The sequence below is a fragment of the Etheostoma spectabile genome, chromosome 1, assembly GCF_008692095.1.
Source record: "Etheostoma spectabile isolate EspeVRDwgs_2016 chromosome 1, UIUC_Espe_1.0, whole genome shotgun sequence".
NCBI lineage: Eukaryota > Metazoa > Chordata > Actinopteri > Perciformes > Percidae > Etheostoma > Etheostoma spectabile.
Genome location: NC_045733.1, coordinates 5243914 through 5262361, shown reverse-complemented (window position 1 = coordinate 5262361; position 18448 = coordinate 5243914). Strand labels below are relative to the sequence as shown.

General features: G+C 38.6%; 1 protein-coding gene across 1 annotated transcript in view; it reads left to right on the top strand.

Moving 5' to 3' along the window:
* The window catches only part of furina (furin (paired basic amino acid cleaving enzyme) a), a 72932-nt gene that overhangs the window by 40250 nt on the left and 14234 nt on the right, over positions 1 to 18448 (top strand). Inside the window, 4 exon segments of the mRNA XM_032521368.1 lie at positions 3308 to 3403; positions 6253 to 6381; positions 6656 to 6732; positions 13478 to 13566. Of these exon segments, the coding sequence (XP_032377259.1) occupies positions 3308 to 3403; positions 6253 to 6381; positions 6656 to 6732; positions 13478 to 13566 (391 nt within the window).

The following is an 18448-nucleotide window of genomic DNA, read 5'->3' as shown; positions in this document are numbered from 1 at the left end:
ATGCTATGTTTATATAATGAAGAAGGACAAAGAGTTGGGTGGGACAAAATGAGTAGGGTTGGGAATCTATTTGTTTGACAGATACAATTCTTCACCTAAACACAAACCAAGCAGTCTGTTTGTGAACATTAGTTCTGCGCTGGATCCGTCTGGACGCATGAGATAGACACCGTTTTCCATTTTCAAAGCCCATTGATAATGAAAAATGCTGTTTGTCAACTTATGGGCTCTGTGTTCTGTCACCGACTATTAAAGTTTTCAAAAGACCCTTCACACGAATACTGCAAAATGGAAATGTTTGTTGTTACGCTCCTGCCAAAAGTAGGGAATCTGTTCAATATGAATTATGAGTTTGAAGCTGAAAAATACAACTTGTGTTGTTTGTTGTTCATGCTTGTTGTGAATATGAATAGGGATCAGACTTTTTTTTGGAAATGAGGACTTTGATCTCAGGTTTAGTTTAATATTCAAATAGTTAACAGAAGGGTCACAGGCATACTCACAATGTAAGGACTCTTTATACAACTTACAATTCAACAAATGATTAATTTTAATTCATTTGTGCACTGAAATTATGTATTTCTTCCCATGCATGGAACACAAAGTACGGAAATGAAGGTAATTACTGTACCAGTACGCAGCTTTCAGGAAGTTTTCCCCCCAGGGTTTACTGATTTAGCATCCCCAATGTGTGTTTGCGAACACACCCGAGACACTAATCTGTGCCACTATTTCCTCTTGAGTAGGACTAAAGCAAAGACATGTATTTGCTGTGTTTTGATGGGCACTTCCAAGAACTGTGTGTGACATTAGGACTGCACAAATTAGTAGCAAATTACTGGTCTCTGAGATGTATGCAGCTAAAAGGAGCAACAACCATTGCTATTGTACTGAAGCTCATTTGCATGTTTGCTGAAAGTATATAAGCTTTGTTTGAGCAGTCATGTTATCTTGTTTTCTTGTTTAGCCTGGCCCTGTGGTTTGCCCTTAAGCCCTCAAGTGAAAAGATTTCCCTCTTGAGAAACAAAAGTATTTTTAATATTGATTTCTGAACTGCAGTGACACATATGTGTCTGCTGTAATTGTTTTTATGGTCATGCCATAACAAGACCCTTAAGAGATGAATTTGGATTTAATTCAAGCATATGCTGTGATCAGTAAATGGCATGCACACAATTACAGAGACACGGTGCAGTAACCAGTCCTTTGCCGTATACTTTAAACATAAACTTGTGTTGCCCCAGAAAACTTATATTGCAAAAAATTGCCTCTTTTTTTCTTAAGAATCCTGTCCTGTTTGAACCGAGTCAAAGAACTGTCTTAGGTATGTGAGAAAGCAACAGAAGTTTCATACAGGATTTCATTTTTAAAAGCAATTGAGGAAATGGAAGAGGGGAAATCACACACACCGCCTTATGACGCAAGAGAAAATGGCTTGTTTCTATCTGACTGAAAATTACACGGACTACTGTCATGCCGTTGAATGTGATCAATGCATACAACTGAGTCTTTGTCGCTCAGACTGTAGACATTTCAGTCAATACTGCCATTTTCTTTAAAACAGAAAGTCAATATTAAAGCCTGACTGAGAGAAGCCCCTCAACAACTGTCCTTTCTCAAACTAATTAGATGTTGTAATAATGTCACTTAGGAATAGTTTTGTGAAACTCTCGGGAACTGAAACTATCCTTCTAAAAAATTGTTATAGATAAGATGAATATTTATTGATTCAGTGAAGATGAGATTGAGCGGACAATATGAGGCAACTCATTTCAGATTTAGAGGACAACTTTTAATTAGATTTAATCCAGTCCTTAGAAAAGCAATATTGAATCATCTTTTTTTGTTGTCTGCATAGGTCCTGTCACAGTGTGCATTATTAAGACAGACATTTTTGCATTGTAATGCGAATGGAAAATATATATATATATATATATAACATAACTGCTTCTGACCAGTTGTAAAGTTTTTCTATGACATGTTTACCACCTAATCTTTTTATTGTGTGTCTGCAAGAGAATTAAACAGAATAAAAATTTAGAAATAGGACACAGGCATTTATTTTTGAATGTGGTATAGTAGATAAGATTTCTTTTTCCAAAAGCAAAAGCCCTTAGGCTGACAATGCCAGCACAAAGAAAAAGTTAACAATGCCAGTTTCCCCCTTTTTTTTTTTTAAGACACATTCTTACGTAAATTCTGAATATATACAATAAGGATTCGCAATGGCGTGAAAATGGTTGGCCACTTTCTTTGTTCATGTACCATTTTACATGTTAGGCGACATATCCGTTTGTGTTAACAGCAATAGTCCTGTTGTGTCACACCCTAAGTGCGCATGTTCATTGTGAAAAAAGCTGGCATACCATTTCGTGTGTAGACTGCTGCAGCTGTACCTCACAGGGCTGACCTCATCTTCCAAATAAGAATCAGATGAATCCTGGTGGAAATGTCTCCTCCACTTAGACTGATTGAGATGAGGGAGCGAACACTAACACAAACCCGCACACAAACCTCTTTGGTCCTTGAATTGAAATTATTCCATTATGCTGTTATGATATGGTAGTGTTGGCTTCAATGTAGCAGCTAATGTGGCCTTCATTACTTCTTTCCTTTTTTACTCTTGGGTCTCTAGTGATCTGCAGAGGCGGAGAGAGAGAGGTGCTCTGTGATTTGGTTGTCCTTCACATCAGGTGCTCCGTCCTTGCGGCAGGCAGTTCTCTGTCTTCCTACTCTGACACATTCTTTTTTGTCCTCGTCTGCTCGGGCGTTTTTGCTGTACAGCGAGCACAACTCTGCAGAGGGAGTGAGATGCAGGCTTATTTTCACTTTATGCGTTCTGCTTCTGACAACACTTTCTGCGGGAGCTTGCACATTATGAAAGCCTGCGGCAGATGTTTGTGTTGATAGACTTGAATGAATTAATTTGTACTTCCTGTGTGTGTATATTGTTGGTGTGCATAATTCTTTAGGTGCATCTCATTTTACACTAATCCAGAAGTTTTAATTAATCCTGGGCGGCTCTGGAGTTCATCAACGAGTCTCATTAGTGATACCCCTGTGCCTTTAATCTCACTCTGTCTGCTGTTGTCCCGCTGAGAATTTTGATCTCTATTAATTCATTTGACATGGTGACCCGGATGTCCAGCACATAATTAATTCTGTTCTGTTTTTATTACGACAGTGAGCAGTAACCTTTGTGGCTGGAGGCTTTATTTCTCTGTTGAATCACCTAAATTCACCACTGTTTTGTTTGTATTGCTAATCTTTACATGTTTATTTCTGTGTTTGTGCTCTCCTTGTTTAGGTGACTTGGGCCGAGCAACAAGTGTCAAAACGGAGAAAAAAGAGGGATGTTTTTGCAGAACCGTTAGATCCCAAGTTCAGAGACCAGTGGTACCTGGTGAGTATGAACACTGATGAACAGAAACGTCATTGAACAAAATGCTGTGTGGTGTGTTTTGTGTTTGTCTGTGAGACATAATTCAGCGGTTCACACTGGTTGAGCTTTTTTATCCACCCAAAGTCGATACACTTAATTAAATTTGGGGCTAGGATCTTTCCCCCGGGTCATAAGACAAGCTTGTATGAATCCAATATACCGTCTTTATGCGTAATGCTGTTGTGTCTGCAGAACACGAAAGCACAAGTCTGAGTGACTTCACCTGAAGGATTCAGCTTAAACAACAGCAGCACACATGCATATACAGAGTGCATTTGAATTGTAAATTGCATGCTTTTTAAAGTTGGGGGTTTGCTTTAGTCCACATAGCAACAAAGAGAGAAAGCGGAGGAAAAGACAATGGTGAATCACTTTGAATTGCTCTGGTTCTCTGCTGATTGATTTTTCCGTTCAACTTGAAGAATGTCACTGGTACGTTGGTCTGTTTAAAAGCAGCACTAACAACCCCCGAGATTTTTTGTTTGGCTCCAGTCTTCCTTCAATTACTGTGAGGGTGCTTCAGGCGGAAGGAAATTCATGGTGATGCAAACAGACTTGCATCACCAGTGGTTCAACAATGTCTGTGCTTTAACAGAGACAGACTAACGTTCCCAGTGTGTTAGTGGCAACTTGAAAGGCAAAGAAGGAGATAAGAGCCTGCTGCCTGGTTGTATTAATGTGTGTACATGTAATAGATTCTGCCGTACGTTCACTACACACTATGTTATGAGTATTTAACTGATATTAAAGCCTGCTTGTGAAGCATAGGGATGTGAAAACGTTTTGTGCACAATGTAATCACATCTTTAGTATCTTTTAGAGCTGTATCCAATTATTTTCTTGATTAATCCTTTCGTTTTTAAAATGTCAGAAAGAAAATGCCCATCACATTTCCCAGAACCCAAATTGAATATAATGCAACACCCAAAGATATTTCACTTACTATTATACATGTGACCTCACATTTAAGAAGCTGGAAACGGCAAATGATTGGAATTTGTTGTTTTTAAAAATGAAATTGTTAATCCATTATCAAAATAGTTGCTCTTAATTGCCTTTCAATCAACTAATTGAATAATTGGCTAATTGTTGCAGTTTTAACATCTTTGTTAGCATATAAATAAATGACAGTTGTTTTATGAAATTTGTATTAGAAATTATTAAATCTACTGAGCATGATATTTAGAAATATAATGCACTGTGTGGTTCTTTTAAAAAGGTGCTGAACCTGTGTGAGTGGAACACATAAAAAATAAAGATTGAGTTCTATTTAGGGTTCGGTTTTAGTGTGTGGGCGTCCCATGAGGCTGTAAAGCTCATTAAAACACAAAAAGACATGAAAACTAGAACAACACTTTTGCTTTTCTCAGATCCACTCTTGGGATCATGGTAGTTGTTAATGAACTTAGCATTAATCATGATGAAGCTGCTGAATGTGGACAGGTCATATATTGTACAGATACTGTAGGATATGATTTTAAAGGTTATGTTGAAACCGTAGAACATGAGTCCATTCACACGTGCAAATATGTTTTTATTAATGGCACTTTGTTTAATTGAAATCCTCTTGAGTTGTCTTTGCCTCTTGTGTTTGTTTTGTAATTTTAAATTTTTGTTACAGGTAACTAATTTATTCGGCTATCTTGGCCAGGTCTCTCTTGAAAAAGAGATTGTATATCTCAAGAGACTAACCTGGTTAAATAAAGGTTAAATAAAATATAATAAAACATCTACACTCTGCTGAGTTACATAAATGTAATGCATGTTCCGAAGTGCAAAGTTGTAGCAAATATTTTAAGGTTCCAGGAATGTGCTGCCGCTTTAAACTAGCAGGAAATAAGTCTGTGCCTCATTAAAACTGAACCTGGCGAGCCAGAGGAGAGGGTGTCTGTGCTTGCTGGCAGGGTGTCCACGGTGGGCAGATGCTAATGATCAGCACCTGCTGTTACAATCAATATTTAATATTGTTTTGATATTTGTCTAAATAATAAGACATGTTAAGTCATGGGCAAGCCTCAAAGTGGAAATCTCAAGCTGTCCATACTGTACATGCTCCTCAAGATGTCAGTGTGCAGGAGGAATGCTGACCTTAAGGAAGAAAAGAACTCCCTTATTTAAACGAAACCTTGCACATGCCGTTCTTAGATCTATTATACACTTGGCATGTCAGCCACAAAGGGCCTTTTTAAAATTTGAATAGGCATTGCAGATCACAACTTTCAGCTTTAATTGATTTTCTTCTTGATGGTAGTGTCAATGATCACCCTCTCTGATAGACTGCAGGGTCTGAAAGCTAAGAGGAAAACGTGGCCGGTGGTACATCAGGCACATTATGATTAACCGATGGTACACTTTAAAAAGAAGAGCTCTGAAGTTGATAAAAGCCAGACGTGGCTCTTAACGAAAGGTCAAGTTAAATGTTAAAAGCATACAGAATGATTACTGTCTGTGCCATGCTCCAGTTCACTGGTGCTTTGCTTGGTATTAAAAAAATGCGATGAATGCATGCATGACATTGATGGTTTCAGAATAGAGATGCTCTTTGTAACCTTGTAATACCACCTTCTCCTCATTGAGAAACTTCAACTGTTTCACAAAGGAATAATGAGTTAAATGCATTAAGCTGCACATTTTTCCCGATGCTTCAGTCCAAAGGCCTTTCTCATCAAAATGTCTTAAATGATTGTCTTTATTTTTCTTACAGAGTTAAGCCCTTCTAGATTGATTTAAAATCACATTCTTGTCAGCACTCAGGTGTCTCTTGGATAAATTACATTTCATCTAAGTTCTTTTTATTTCTCCATCCTTAGTACAACAGCAACCACCGTGACTTGAATGCCAAATCTGCGTGGCAGTTGGGCTACACAGGTAAAGGTGTGGTGGTGTCCATCCTGGATGATGGAATAGAGAAGAACCATCCTGACTTAATGCAGAACTATGTAAGTATAATTCCTAAAAAAGCAGAAATATTGTGTTTTTCATGGAAAGACTGTACACTGCAGCAGCAAACAAAGGGAACGAAGATAAGAACAGAATTAATAGAGCAGATTTTGAATTAAAGATAGTTACGTCTTTGTGGTTAATGGATTTTATGAGTAATTTCTGTGCAGACAGATTTTGAGGTTTTAAATTTAGCAGATTTTTTTAGTACTGACGATTTGCCAAACTGACTTCTGCATCTTATTCTAACCGCTTATCTGCGTCTTTATTTAGGACCCGGATGCCAGCTACGATGTGAATGATGGTGACCCAGATCCTCAGCCTCGATACACACAGCTAAATGACAACAGGTAGAAATGTACACAAATAACGATTTCATTTCCACTCTTCTCTGGGGGGGACATCAGGAGCAATTTTCACTTGTTTAATAATTTGTCCACCTCACTTTCTGATAGCTGACATGTAAATAAGCCTCCTGTATGACCGGGGTGCCATTTATGGGAATAATGGAATAATGCCCAAAAATGGGCAATTACTAAAATAAATCCCTTCCCCCAAGTTTGTGGATTTGCTCTGGCCTCTTAAGTCACACAGGTGCCATTGGGGTGTGTCTATATCCTGGGTGAGTAGAGTAAATCTACACTAGGATTAAAGTAGTGTGTAAAGAAACCGCTTTAATGCAGTGGCCTTTGCAGATGGCATTAGGAGTTGTTTACCACCACAGTGATGTCTCGCAGAGAATTGATTGAATTAAGTTCATCAGCATTAATGAAACAGAGCAAATCTCTTGGCTCTGGAGGGCACTTGCTTGTCTTCCTTCGTTCCCACCGCCTGCTTCCCTTCTGATTTTAATTTCTGAATCACTATAATCTTCTGTTTGTGGGCCACTGGCCTGAGAGGCTTTTTTTTTTATCCAGAGGCTCACCATGATTACTGGTGATTAACAAGGAAGATTGGTAGGGATGGAAGTCTAATGTCCCCAACTAAGACAGGGCCCAGATTTAAGCACCATGAAAATAGAGGCTGGAGGGGTACAGTCAGAGCTGCGGAATGGCCTAAAAAATACTGTAGTTATGCCAATGCCAAATCAGCTCCTACAGGCTTTGTGGAACAGACTGTACTGGGTGTGTAATTGTTTTCATACTTAAAATAGAGAATACTTCTTCAGGAGGCAGAACTCTGCTCCCCCCCCACCCACATAACTATCTTTAAAAGTTTTGATAAACATTAAAACAGTGCAAACAATACGCCGCTGCTTTCCCAATGTTTTTAAGATTCTGTGCCAGTGCCTCAAACTGTTTTTGCCACCACCATCAACACAAGCCTAAATGGTGGAACTTGTGGAAGAATGTGAATATCCCTCCAGCTCCACAATCTATGCCAAGGCACGCTTAAGCTCTTCTGGTGGCTTGTGGTGGCCCAGGGCCCAGCTAAGACACTTACTATTGATGTTTCCTTCAATTTGGCTGCACCTCTTTCCAACCCTCGCTCACCTCAGTCCTTATCTCTTGCCACCCAGCTCTCCCTGTCTTCCTTGTGGCAAAACCAATTGAGAGGGAGCCTATTTGTGTGTGTGCCTTTTTCTCTTACTTTACATTAGGTTGGTGCAGGATGCATGTGTAAACAACCTGTGGGTGGGCATGAAAATGCGTAAGGTTGTGTAAGACTGTAAGTGTCTGTTCCCTGCAGAAAGCCCAACTCTGTTCACCTCCATAAGGGCGCTTTCATTCCCAGCATACGGGAAGCAGTGAGGATGGCTCAGTAGCAATGTGGCCATTCACCCTCATGTTTATCTAAGACAGCATGTGATCTAGATGTTTCTGATTTCAGGGTTTTCTCTGTCCCCTATCAGGATGGTTTCCACATGGGCATTTTGTTGATTAAACCTGGCTAAACTATTATGGAGGTTCTTTTATTTGAATATATTGCCTCCTGATTTAGATTAAGGCTAGCTCTCAACATAAACTATAGCAGTCAGAATCGCAATATTCAACATGAATGAATGAACATACAGCATTGTCATGATTATGATGCACAGGAAAAAAACAAAGTAAACAAGGGGCAGTGAAGACTGACTGCACATGTAAATTCATAAATATTTAATGCACAGCGATGGATGGAGGGACCTATTTAACAGTATTGCAAACAGTAAGCTGATTAATTTTCAGCGGACCCTACATTAATCTCTCCCTAGACATTTTCTTCATATTCCTCTCTTTATCGTGCTCTATAAACATTGCCGCACCTTTTGTCCTGAAGGCCAGCTCATTAGCAACCTGGCAGAACTATTAACAGATTTAATAATGAGCAGAGCAAAACAGTTGTTTAGATTTACCTTTGACGTTCAGTGCAGCCCATAGACTAATGAACTACAAATGCCACAGCCCCGAGAGCCTCAGTGATTTAAAAAAAAACAAAAAAAAACGTAATTAAGCTAATGTGAAAGAGAAACACCAAGTGAATGAAAGATGTTGTGTGCCAGATTCTGGGCAAGAAGTGGGTGAAGATAAAAAGATCAATGCAATGTCAAACTTTTTATAAAGTTTATGTACAACTTGGATGTCTTACTAAAGATCCTTTTTGATATAAATGTTAACACGATTTGATTTGGTTTCAAATTTCCAATGCCAAAAGCAATAATTAAATTGTTTTGTGTTTTTTGTGGGTTACATGTCCTTTTAGTCATCTTTTTGTTGTAAAGTCACAAATTTTTATGCATCACAAACTGCAGGAGCCAAATGTAGAACTTTAGAAGTATCACCCATCACATGTAGCACCTTAGTTTGCGGTTTACGCAGCACAAAACAACCTGCAGCAGTGACATATTTTTTATAACAAGGCAAAAAGCTGCTTTTGTGCATTTTCTTTTTTTGTAATTCTCAATTGGCCCAGTGCAGGTTGGGTGAATACTTTTCCTTGTGTTTGCACTTTGTCCACATACACATGGTGTCTCTATGATAGTAACATGTCTCTTCAGCAAGCCTAAAAAGACAAGATTTTGCACAGTGATAATGATTCTGCCAGCTGTAGGTTTGCAGCCAACTGTAGTTGCTGTAATCTTAGGCTCTGTGACTAGAATCTACCACAGGGTTTATTCTTGCTGTAAATGGAACAAGACTTTACTGAAATTGCTCATTGTTCACCTTAATCTCCTATAATTGCCATTGCATATGATGACGTATCTGATGCAAAAGGTGTTTTCAAGTTTATTTAAGACCTTCCTTTTCCTTTTTCCAAGAAGGGAATTACTTTTTCAGTCAAGGTTTTGTTGAGAAGGATTAGTAAAGGCATGACGATGTTTACAATAGAAAGCATATGTTGTCAACGCTGTTACAGCTGTTGTAAATGTGTTGAGATGAAGACTGATGCTGTATGCACCACTAATATGTCTTTAGATGGGCAATTTTTCATTATGTTGGCAACGTGGCAGGCACCCACACTAATTGACTGTTGCTTCATTGCGTTTTGTTTTGGTCGGCTGGAAGCTCGTCTAAATTAGACCAGTGGGGTATTAGTGTGTTGTGTCTAGGCATGCCAAGGAGAAATTTGATGGTGCTTGGTATAACTTCAAAGCTTTTTTATTGTGATATTTTTTTATATAAAAATAAATATTCATTTGCTTAAGCAATTACAACTGTCTATATACTATACAGTGGCTTGAATAAGTTTACACACCTATGCTAAAGTTGATTAAAAAGAGGAATAAAAAAAATCTTTTGGAAATTCATCTTAATGCCTTAATTCAAAAAAAAAAATCTTTTTGTGAATGAATAATGTATTGTAAAATTGTGGAATTAAAATAGCCCCACATCATCACATGCCCTTCACCATACACTGACACAGGCATGGGGAACTTTCCATAAGATCATCTCTCAATGCAAATCAAACCAGCTATTAAGCTAATTGAAATAAAACCATGCCAGTCTCTATGTATGGTGAAGGGTATGTGATGATGTGGGGTTATTTTATTTCCAAAGGCCAGGGGAACTTTGTCAGGATGCATAGTATCCTGGATCCATGAAACAACTGGCTTTTAAAAATAATAATGTGCCTGCCTCTATGGGAATTTAACACATGGGATGTGTATACTTGCCCCCTGCATTTTAAGGAAGAACATGTATTTATTTACAATGCATTATTTATTTACAAAGAAAATTGATGTCCTTAAAAGGTTGGATTTTCCAAATTCTTTTGAACATCTGTTAGACTTCTGTGATACCTGATCTTGACTAAATCATCACAGTTCGTTGAGTTGGGTCACGTAGTTGTTGAATGGTATTAGGTATTAGCTGAGATTGTGAGCACCTTTGCAATTAATGGGGCTGATTTTCTGAGTTTAACTGAGAGTTGGTACTTCTCTGTCCAGATCTAGTAACTAAAGTCTAACAGTCCTGCAGTGTGTCAGGGAATCTATTAATCTTTATTCTATGTGACTTGTTAACAATGCTGTACTTGTAGTGACAGACAGCTCTTTGTCTCTGCAGACATTGTCTGAGTGGTTTTACTGGAGCCCTTCATGTGATGATCTCCTGCGCTGTTCTGTCACGTCTTTAGCCCCCTTTGGAAACCCGGGACCTGGAGGTTAAATCCAGGTTTGGTTTCATGTGATGTCAGTCTTGTCAGGACTAGGCCTGCACAATTAATAGTTAAAAAATTGCAATCTTGATTCACCCTGTTCACAATTTAATTTATTTTTTTATTTTTTTTATGACTTTGATTCTCATTTAATTTTACAAGCCGACTGCATCACAAAACGCTTCTACTTTCTTCTGTGAGTTTTAAACAGACTGTATGAAATTGGTTATAAAGTGCTGCAATGCTCTCCCTTCTCTTCGTTGAAGCCTCTATGTTTACAGGCTTTTGGTGATGCGCAATGTGCTATAGATGCCAAAATAAATCTATCTTTGGTACTGCCAATTTGTTTTGTGTTGTCATGGTTCACGTGGGCAATAAACATTACACTTTGTGAGAAAAAAATCATGGCAGAAAATCGTGATATTAATTCTAAGCTAAAAAATCTTGATTCATATTTTCCCTGAATTGTGCAGTCAGATCAGTAGAAATTGTGCTTACAGACAAATTTAGGACATTCAGTTGTGCCTTGCCCTCTCAGAAGACATCTTATCCTGTTTACAGATAGACTCACAAAGTCAATGTTTTTAATTAATTATGGTGTATTTCTGCATTTGTTGTTTTGTGCTGCATGCATGTAATGTCACTGTAATGAACAATGTCCTTTAAAAGTAAAGCTAAGAGCAGGTCCAATATTTTATTTTGTTTAGAACACCAAATTAATGTATACATATGTTTTAATTTCACTATTTGGAGCCGCTGCTATCTTTTGGTTTGCCTTTACATTAGAGACTCCTTTGACTCCTTTAAGTCATGTTGAATAGCAGAGAACAGACTGCTTTTACAAGGAAATTTAACAAAAGTGTTTGACCCACAGATACACTCTTCTTTGCATTGACGCGAACAGTGAATGGGAGCAGTAAAAGGACATCTTCTTGAATCTTTTTTGCACTCCCGGACCAGTACACTAGTCCTTGCATAATCAGTTTCAGAAACTGAGAGTTTCACCTCTGTAACAGCATTTGTTGGCTGTGAATTAGACTACCATGTAAGTGACTAATGAATGTGTCAAAGGAAGATTTGGAACAAGGCTCCGTTGACCACCGTAGAGATAGGTCTGTGCATGCCCGGCATCCCGTCTGACACCTGAGCTGCTCCTTATCATTGGTTGCATCACAAACACGGATGCTGTAGGACATACGACTCCCAAGTGAACAGGCCTTCACTTCCAGGAATGTCGAGATAAGGTTCTCTGAAAATATGTCCAGAGTGGGGGGGGGGGGGGGTGGTGGTGTGGTCTGTCTGTTGTCTGTCTGTCTGTCTGTCTGTCTGTCTGTCTGTCTGTTGTTGTCTGTTCTGTTTCTGTTTCTGTTTCTGTGTACTTTTGTGTCTATAAAGATGTTTTTATTAGCATGCTGCAGGTAGGTCTCTGACTCTATCTAACTGACGTCCGGTGACACATTAAAAACGCGCTAAAGAGATCTCCAGCAGAGGAATTACAATTATCTGACCTGTCATTATACATTTGAAAACAGAAGTCTTAAAGATTATTAAAAATCGTCAAATAAATATGGGTTACAGCTTCTGTGACCTACAACCTCTTTGTTTTGAACAGTTTGAATTGCATTTCAATTTAGGTGATTAAGGAATTTAAAACAACACTTTTTAATAACTGATTATGGAAGTTTTAGCAGGCTACCGTCAGATTAAATGTCCGTATCCATACAGCAGCTACAGCCTGTTGTGCATTCTAATATGGTGTTTGGATTGTTGTGTTTTTGATTTGGCTGGATACCCGGAGTGCCAAAATAGAAGTCTGCAGGCATAGATTGTTTCTACAGTAATGAATGTCCACTGCTTCTGTTGTTTCTTGATGTGGCACAGTGTTGCCCTGGCTCCAGCATTCCTGTCTGGGAATGGTTGGGCCATGGTTTGAAAGACATTAAGAGTGTGTATCCCATCTGGCGGACCAGGGGAATGCACCTGACTGGAATGTGATGATCAGCCCCTCTCAACCAGCTTTTTGGATCTCAACACTGCGGTGCCTGGAGCTAAATCTTACTAGAGAGGCTCAGGCTTAATGAAAGACCTATTGTGAAAATAGCAAATCTAATTCACAATTTTCCTCCCATGTGATCGTAGTATGTCGTCTTATTTCCCTTGTCTCGACTCAGGCCCTGTAGGCATTCCAAGGTTGCTAATGCTAGAAGCCATAGATAACATACGTAGGTCTCCACTCATTGGCTGGATGTTTTCTTTCAGACAAATGGCAATTCAGATTTATTTAAAGGTTTCAAAGCCAAGAACCTGTCTCCACAAGTTTGTTTTGTCTCAGTCTGCAGCTCAACCACTGTGCAGGAGGGAGCACATTCTCTCACAAGCAACCGTTGTTAGACATACAGTATATTCTACCTGTGTTTATATACACAGTAAAATGCTGTGTCTTTAGGTGAATGACACTATTAGAAGGATAAGTAGGTTCCTTAAACATACCTCTCATTTCTCATTCTTCCTCCTCTCCAGGCATGGAACACGATGTGCAGGAGAAGTGGCGGCAGTAGCCAACAATGGGATCTGTGGAGTCGGTGTGGCCTACAATGCCAAGATTGGGGGTAAGGTCAAATAAAAAACATGTGGATGATTTATTCGATCTCAAAGATGCGAGTTTCATCTCTTTTCTTTTTGACTGCCAGAATAGTTAAAATACTTGTTCTGCAACGCCTGTGTTATTTTCAGTCCATTTCCCAGGCACAGCATGTCACTGAGTCTTTCTTAGCATCACCCCAGTTGTGATGTGGATTGCCAATTCACTGTAACAGTATTGGTTTTCCATGGAGTGACAGTATTGAAAAAGCACAGTGGTTTGCAGTTTCTGAAATGATTTGGAGCTTTAGCTTTGAGGAAGTCTGTGTTAAATGTATTCAAAAGGTACTGCTCTCGGCTTGTATACAAGGTAAACAAAAAATGGCTGATATAACTTACTTCTAATTAGGCCTGCACGATTAATCGTTATAAAATTGCAATCTCGAATCACCGTGTTCACAATTTAATTTTTTTTAAACTTTGATTGTCTTTTAATTTTACGAGCTGACTGCATCACAAATACTACTACTTTCTTCTGTGAGTTTTAAACATAGACTGTATAAAACTGGTTTTAAAGCTTTCCCAAGTGCTGCAATGCTCTCCCTTCTCTTTGTTGAAGCCTCTATGTTTACAGGCTTGTGGTGATGCGCAATGTGCTATAGGTGCAAAAATATATCTGTTTTTTACTGCCAATTTGTTTTGTGTTGTCATGGTTCATGTATACAATAAACATTACACTTCTTGAGAATAAATCATGGCAGAGAATTGTGAAATCAATTCTAAGCAAAAAAATCGTATTTGTGATTCATATTTTCCCCTAAATTGTGCAGGCCTACTTCTAATGTTCCAGTATCAACTGTAAATCGTTGCAGACAAAACATTAAATATACCCTCTAGTGCACAGTACAACATGTACTGGATAAACCGCTAACTCAATGCATTTAAAGACATCTAGTTGTGCTGGTGGTGTCACTAACGAAGGGAAAAGAAGAGCCTCAGAGTTTGACTGTAATACTGTAAACTTGAAAACCCTTTTTTATAGGAAGGCAAAACGCCCACTATTAGATTTTTATTTTCCGGACCACTCCGTATGGACAGACAGACTCGAGTCACCGGCCTCGCCAGACTGTCCAACGGCCGATTATTGGTTTGGTGTGTCACGGCCATTAGGGTGACCAGACGTCCCAAAAAATTCGTGACGGTCCCGAAATCCAAGCAGTTTTCCCAAATCCTGCCCTAATTCTCCCGAAAATTAGCGCAAAGTCTCAAGAGCAGACTCTCGAGTAGTAATAGTGTGAGAGAACATTAAAAACTGTTCATGGTGATTGAGTCGTCCTGAGTGCAAATGGAGAGCGAAAGAGATCTCAGCTGAATTAACACGCCTGTTTACTTCATTATTCACTCGCTGTGTACTTCTAATGTGCTAGCTTGTTTTCCAGTAAGCGCACATTTCTGGTGTCAAGGTGTGAATCTACTAAGCATATTGGACATGCATGGAGGAGAAAACTCTTACTGTGGGCTTTTGGCCTTGCAGTGCCACAATTAATGGCACTATTAATGAAGAACAGTTTCTGTTCCCATTCTTTAATCAAAGCTTTTTGATATTTAAAAATATTTCTTTTCATTGTAATCTAATAATTTTTTTTCATTTAATGATTATTTATTATTTCAGCATTTTCTTCCAGTACAATTCCAAAGTTGAAGCCACATAAGTTAGTAGTAGTTACTAGTAAAGGTGCAGATGTTTTAGATTTTGTGATTGCTTATTTTTTGTTCCTGTCCTGAGGATGTTGTAATGTATGACTCCAGGATGTAGCACAGTGATGTGTATTACTTTTGAACTCTCTCGTTACCTCTTAGCTTATCTCAGTAGCCTCCTGCTTACTTCTAGCTCTAACAAAGTTTGAACCCCATCAGGATAGTGCCATAACCCTTTATGATCATTACAGATGGCAAGTGGTAATATAACTTATATAATATATATATAAGTTTTTTCTTTCATAACAAGTGGGCTGTGGGACTTACTTCCAACATTTCAAATATTTTTAATTGTAATAATACAAATATTACAACCACCACCACCAAAATAGGTTGCAGTGACATGCCGAATAGTCACAGAACAACAAAGGACAGTGGGCACAACTGGAGTAACGTTCAAAACTACAGTCTGCACAGCAAAAGTTCATGTGGACCAAACTCATTGCTTGAACACAATTTTCAAAACTCTACACACTTATCCCATGACTTTAACCACAATGTGCACAACACTGTGGATTTATAGCACTTTGTTCAAATGCTAACACACTACTGTCACAACTGTTAACCACATTCAAATCAGAATAGATTCCAGCCTGGTGCCTATCAAACACTGATGATTGCAATTTTAGCTGAAAGCCTAAGCAGGTGTCTTGTTTTAGACTAGTGAGTGAACATATACAGTATTTATATAGGGAAAGCTCAAAATTGAATACAAACACCAAAAAGAATGAAACAAGTATCCTTTTGAGAGAAACAAGTAAAAGAGCAAAGATACCAATATGTCCAGTTAAGATGTCTGGGGTTATATACACAGCTATGAAAAAATGTGAAAAACACTAAATCTTTACTAGAGTTCTTACTGTTTTTCAAAAAGTAATGGAGGTGAAAGCAATGGAAACACCACATTCCAAAGTGATGAAGAAAACTTGCTGCATGATGCTGGAGAGAGGCAGGATTAGGAACACTATTCTTTGTTACTGTTATGCACCTTGAGTTTTTTCCAGAGACAAATTACTATATTGAAGCCAACTGCTGATTTTCATTCCTTCTTGTTTACCTTACATAAAAAATAATATATTACATACAATCTATGTGTTTTCTTTAAAGAAACTATTGAGTAGTGTGAAGTCACTCAAATTGTTGAAACTGTAAAGGTAAAAGTTTGTAATTTCTGTATTGGTGTTTGATGCCAGTGTTTTTACTCTGTGTGTTCTGAGTGACAGTGTTGTTTCAGTGAGGATTGTGCATAGTGTTTGTCTGCACTGAGCCTGTTTTAAGATGTGTGTTAAGAGTTGTGTTGCTTGGAATGAGTTTTGCAGGAGATAATAATAATAATAATAATAATAATAATAATTAATAATGTATACTTTATTAATCCCGCAAGGGGAAATTGCAATTTTACACTCTGTTGTTATACACACATGCCAATGGAAAGGCGCCCTGAGCAGTTGGGGGTTTGGTGCCTTGCTCAAGAGCACCTTGGATGTGAACTGTTTAGCTCAGGTTGGTTGTGCAGACTGTCATGCCTGCGTATTCATTTTAGTGGCCAGGGGGAATATATTATGAAGGCAGAGTGCAAAGGGGGCAGTACAAAAGCTTCTGTGACTCCTCTACATTCAAGGTCACTTGCCCACTTGACCCCATGTCACCTGCCGTGCTGTAGTCAGGAGTCACTTCAGCCAGGAGCCACTCCTGTGAAATGTCAATTAGGTAATTTCAAATGCATATGGGCACTATCGCTGTATGAAAAGTAAATCTCCTAGATTCTCCCATAGAGGAAAATGTGCTAGACAGCGTGTACTATTATTATTTTTTTAAACAGCAGTTCATTTTTGTCATTTCAAAAAAGTGCAAAATGTACATTAACACATTATGCAGCTATTAAACCACATTCTATTGACATGCAAGGACCTGGAATTGGTTGTGTGAAAGCCTAAAATGGGATACACACTGTAGCTCGTCTGTGACGTTGTATGAGCTTTAATATAATCTGAGAGTTAATGAGCAACTTGTACTACTTTACGTCACATTTGCACACAAAAAACTGATTGAACCTTGATGCATTTCAACCTTGGTCTCTGGTTTTTGAGATAGATGGATATATTGGATGAGTACAGAAGATACTTGTCTCCTCAGCGAAGCACATTGCCCTCTGACAAAAGTAAAGGCTGCCATGGAAACGCTAGTAGTCCAGTGCTTGTTTGATGCTTTTGGAGGACTTCAAAGGGACATTGGTTGGTTACTCTAACCCATATCGAGCAGCATGAAGTAACCTGAGCTGCAGTGCATCAAAGGAGGAAATTAGTTTGTTTTTTAGGTGTCTTTTGATTTTCTGACCTCTCGGTCTCTCTGGAGGAACGTTAGGACAGCCACCTCACGCTCTTTATGCCTTTCCTCCACTATTGTGTCTATTTATGTTTTATCTCTGGTATAGCCCTTCAATAATGATCACTGATCTCAATGAACGTTGGCTGAGTTGTTAGCTAATTAAAGTCTGATTCAATTTGCACTCAGGCAGTTACATCAATTTCATCCAGACATGTAGAGGAAGACGACTAATGTTGTCTTTCATCCTTTTATCAGAATTTTCTGTCTCATAAGTCTGCTGCACACTTGAGCAGGCAGTTCAACCACATTGCAATTGATTCAGCTACATTTCTGTTTTTTTCAAACCAGCTCACGTGCCAAAGCAAATCAATAAAGATGGTGTTGATTTACATGGTGGGCTCCATAAGAACATCACAGGGGATGCACAAATAACAAACACCAGCAGCATGTGCTGCACCATACAAATGCACACATTGTACAGCATTGTAAACAATCATGTAAAAATATGCAAACCAAACTGATCACAACAGCAGCATTGCTTTGTCACTACACATGCCAAACGTAGCTGAACATGAGCACACTCAGGTACAAATACAGAGCTAATACACCATGAACTAAGGTGCTGAGCTTAGCTGAGAGAGTAGAGGAACAGGATCCTGCAAGATTGTCATCACTTGCAACATTTTTGTTGCATGTTTCAGTTCTTGTGGTAAAAGAACTTCACCAATTTAGCATTGCGCTCTTATAACGTTGTTGCATAGCAAGCTGCTAGCCATTTGTCGCACATCATTTTGGTTCTATGTTTATTAGGTATTCAATTTCATA